We start from the raw sequence: 4,843 nt of genomic DNA on the forward strand, positions 1-4,843 counted from the left end.
AACTCAAAAATCGAGACTTTCAAGCACTCTCGATTTCGGAAATTGGCAAAAAATGATTAAACATCTTATTAGTTTCCAAAAGGCTACTACTAAGTTGAAATACAATTTGGGTAATTTTACAGTAAAGATGTCATGTAACTACCAGCAGCCATTTTGCGACTAGCTTGTCTTCGTAGCTTAAGCACGGTCCACAGTGTGGCCAAAAACACTTTTTGTGGACAAAATTCTGTCTACAATCCAATTTTAATAGATTTTTTTTTCAATAACCGTAAGTCTTCCAGATATAATGAGTCGGGACCGAACATTTGTTTTCACCAACCCAAAATTTGTTATTCAACAAAGTAAAAAAAAATTTCCAAACTTTTCCAATGTTCCTTTCTTTCAATATCTTCAAATGGACCAAAGAAGAGCTTATCTATCAAGCAGTAGTTTCGAATAGTTTTGGAATAAACAAAATTTTTTATACTGTTTTTAAACGAATTAATTAACAAGAGCAATTTACTCGTGATTCGCAATGATTACTTGTTTAAAAGGCTTAGTTTTTATATAAAATATGAAAGAAGTTAATGTCTAATTACGATTAGATAGGAATATCTGCTGTTTCACAATTATTTAAACAATTCGTACAAAAAATATAGTCAGTTTTCATATGTCACGATGAAGAGGCTCAATCTTTTTTGCAGAATGAACAAAAAATGTATTGCCAATAACTCCTTGTTGTAATTTTTTAAATAGACAACAGCTATTAATGATTTAAACAATATTGATAAAAAATTGGCATTTTCAACATTATTCCACGAATAGACCCCAATTTTTACCAATTACGAAGAACCCATCACCCATATATAAGAATCTTGGTATATAAGAATCCACAACAAAATTCATTTTTGTCATTGAAAAATAGACGACTGTGAATTTGTTTATAAATATTGTTCAAATAATCAACACTTTGTTGATTAGAAAAATATCACAAGGAAGAATAATTTCCAAGACATTTTTTGTTGATTCCGCAAAAAATTAATATTTATCATATAAAAATGGTAAAACGGTGAACTTGATTATAGATACTGTTTAAATAATCGACAGTTCTTTTTAATTGGACAAATACGACAAGAAAGTGCCATTGGTAAGAAATTTTTGGTTAATTGGTTGAATCATAATACACGCTTTCTCTTCGAAAATCTGCGTTGCCACATTACCTACTACATTTTGCTCGTACGTTACGTAAAAGATTCCAACTTTCAGACCAACCGTACCCAAAATATGAAGACAGTCCAGTTACAAATATTACACTCGGTATTGCAGCCAGTTCCTGTGACTGGCCCTTAGTACAAAATAGCCAGAATTCATACATGAACCGATACAATTTTCTTCGGTTTAAACATGCTCTTCGGTGACCGCGTGACTAAACCAGTCCCGGGTTATGAACTTTTTTTTTATTGTGTTCACCATGTCCAAAGACAATGATATATCGCCCTCAATATTTGTAAATTAGGAAATAAGAAAATAAATTGCGTTTGTATATTTAGTTTGAATAATAATTTGGAAAAAAAATTATCTGAAAGAAAGTAAATTTGCAAAATTATTTTCATTTTTTTGTGTGCTCACTGTGTCCACACGGGTTGAGACATCGTGCTTAAAATTGAACAGATTAAATAAAATGCTGTAAAGAACGTTTGTATACATCAATATGTTTATGATTTCAAAAAAAGTTAATTTATAAATTAATAAAATAGGATATTACCATTCGAGTTATAGCACTTTGTAGATAATTTTTAGTTTGATGCATTTCAGATTTCTTGATTCGCGTATATTGAGCACTGACACCAATTTTGGTCTAAATCGTGTAAACATTTTCAAAAATTAATTTAAACAATCAAATTTGCACATTCGTTGCAAATCAACAAATAAGTATCAGCAACACTTAACCGATCATTGTTTTTGGAGCATTTTTTGCGATTTCTAGCGGAGACAAAAAGAAACTTTGAACGTCGATAAAGTCAAGATCACGTGACTAAGTTTGTTCATGAAATTTTTTTGTAGAATGATTTTCATTTTTTGGTCCTCAGTTAGTCCATACGGATTGAGATATCGTTTTCAGAATTTGGAAAGTTATACAGAAAGTCCAAAATATATACGCGAATCAAAAATTCTGAATTGCATAAAACCAAAGGTTCGACTTCATACTGTATACTGGCGACATGTGAAGGACAGTGTGAAAACCACTTTGATAATTGGAAGCAGTTTAGTGAAACAGCTGAGACAGAGATGCAGTGGTTAACTGAAGACAATCTGACAGCTAGTGCTCCAAAATCTGTTTTCTCATTTTTGAGGTTATGTGGAACTATATTTTTAATAGTTTTTCCGTTTTAGTGCAGCAGATGGTGGGGGGGGGGGAGTTTAACTCCACCTATATGCAACAGAAAATTAGTATTTTTCGTTACCTTTTCCTAATACAACTTTATCGGGCGGGCGTTACAAAGAACAGCGTGTGATACACGTGCGCATAGGTGATTTCTAACTCTTCGCCTGCGGCTCGAAGCACTCGTCTACGTTTTCGCACTCGCTTCGCTTGTGCGCTATCCACCCGTTCATGCTATGAACCTCCGGCTTATGCTGCAAAATTCACACTCACACACACACTCACCTATTTTCGCACTTGTATCACAAATAACTATTATGATGTTTTAAAAAGATCTTATTGAATAGATAGTTTGCGCTAGCATAACTCCGTTACAATTTAGAGGCATCCCAGTAAATTTGAGTACATCTAAGAGAATTCAAAAAAATTCAAAGTAAGTTATAACTCCGAATTTGAGAACAATGTTTCGCCTTAAATAAGCATAAAACGTGAAATTATCTACTATACAGAAAAAGATGGTTTTTCTGTCATGTATCTTGCAAACAATTGGTGAGGGATTTTGCAAATTTGAGGATAGTGTGGATTGTGGAAAATTTTGAAAATGGTGTAGTCAATTATGAGACAAATTTAAATATACCGAATGGTGTATTGCAACAACTTACACAAAGTTTCCGCGAGTCCGTACTCTCTAAGCCCGAGCTGGGCGGCGAAGCCAATATCGGATGAAAATATAACGTGTGAACCTTTACGGTGAAGTCAAGATTCCGACGGATTGTGCTTAGGCCATGGAGATAAGATCGTGGTATGGCGATGGAGGCGTCCTTCGAGATGGTTGGGTGTCGTTTTACGAACGTAAAGAGGTTAGTTCAAATGAGTTCCGACTATATTTACGTGCAGGGAGCACAAAACTGGCTTCTCGGGGAAGAGGTTTTGGCTATTAGGACCCGGAAATGGTGCTCTACCCACTCCTAGTCCTAGGCCCGCAGAACCGTATCATTGCGGGGTGTTTATAACTTTGTTATAAATCAAAGTTTGATCTAAAAACACTAGATCTATGCCATGCCATTACTACATTTAAAATGAATCCTCCTTTAATTTGGTTCGTAATATTTTCCGCTTTTATTCATCAATATTGGAAATTCAGAACTTTTGCTATTCTATATCTAATACTGACAAATAACAATAAAGAGGGATTAATAATTTAACTGTTGATAACGAACCGTAGAAGAAAATCCGGATATACTACTCCCACTTTTGGACAAATCCCTAGAGTAAGAGGTCGAGGATGCAATATGACGACGGACATCTGCTGCATGCTGTTTGCTCAATTTTTGAGCAAATGCTCGTTGAACCGAAGACATAGTGTTCCACGGCTCAAAAAATGCTGAAAAAATTTCGTAAGAATGTAAGAAATCAAAATTATCATAAATTATAATAAAAAGAATATTCGTGTTTAGCGCAAAATAAAAGGTTATTTTATTTGAATGCAAAGTAATTTTAATAAATTTAATAATATTCTGAATATAGGATCCGTAATGCAAAACTACTAAGAGGTAGCAATACCGAACCCAGTACTTAACTCTCTGTCGATGAAAGACGAAATTAAAAATGACGCTTGGTATTCGGTTTCTTATAATTAATTATACAAGGGTAATCAAAACTTCAATATATGTTTAGTTCTTATATACGAAGGTAATTTATACTTCTACTCGAAATTACACCTAGCCTCACTTTACAAGTCACAGCCAGAAAAGGAATTGTGAAGCTTTACGAATGCTATATTAGAAATATTAATAAATGAAATTAAAAAGTGCATGTTATGATGTTTACAAGATATCAACGGCACTTTATACTTAATCACAACATTTCTTTTGATAAAATTCGTATCTCATTGACAGAGGGTCTAGAACTTAACTTGGGACTTGCCACCTGCGATTAGTTTTGCATCATGAACCTCATAAGTACACTCCCGATATCTGTCCTCTCAGTATGATCCTGCTCTCCGCCAAATGAATTTTAACGCACACATTATTGTCTCTCCTACTTAGGAAACATCAAGTCTTTGCGCTAGTGCACCATGCAAGCAGCAACGCAGTGATCCCAGATTTGAAACGACGTTCACTCCAATACTATCACAGGTCTTGTCCGTGTGAAATATAGTAGGAGACGATGTACATCACTGGATTGCGCGCACAACCCATTTCTCCTCTTCTGAATTTGAAAACTCGAAGGTGCACGATTGCCGGTCGGAACACTTCAGCGGTTCTATTTATATCTCTATTTGCTAACTGCTTTGAAATAAAATCAAGAGATTGGGATTTTAATATTTCCAGATTTCGATGCTGGTGACTCTCAGTATTTGAATACTACGCGCGCCTCTTTACATGCGTATATTTTGAGGTTACGTTATTTTAAGTATAAAATATAAATTACAGAAATATATATATAATGGTATAATAGTATATATATTTCTGTAATTTA

The 4,843-nt window shown here is 34.1% G+C and overlaps 1 protein-coding gene across 1 annotated transcript in view; it reads right to left on the reverse strand.

The window, feature by feature from the left end:
- LOC117172505 (dedicator of cytokinesis protein 7) overlaps window positions 1-4,843 on the reverse strand; it is a 204,912-nt gene that overhangs the window by 138,700 nt on the left and 61,369 nt on the right. The window contains exon 2 of the mRNA XM_033360513.1: window positions 3,583-3,746. Within this exon, the coding sequence (XP_033216404.1) occupies window positions 3,583-3,723 (141 nt within the window). The 5' untranslated portion in view covers window positions 3,724-3,746. The remainder of the gene's footprint in view (window positions 1-3,582; window positions 3,747-4,843) is intronic.

The sequence above is a fragment of the Belonocnema kinseyi genome, chromosome 5 (assembly GCF_010883055.1).
Source record: "Belonocnema kinseyi isolate 2016_QV_RU_SX_M_011 chromosome 5, B_treatae_v1, whole genome shotgun sequence".
NCBI classification, from domain to species: Eukaryota; Metazoa; Arthropoda; class Insecta; order Hymenoptera; family Cynipidae; genus Belonocnema; species Belonocnema kinseyi.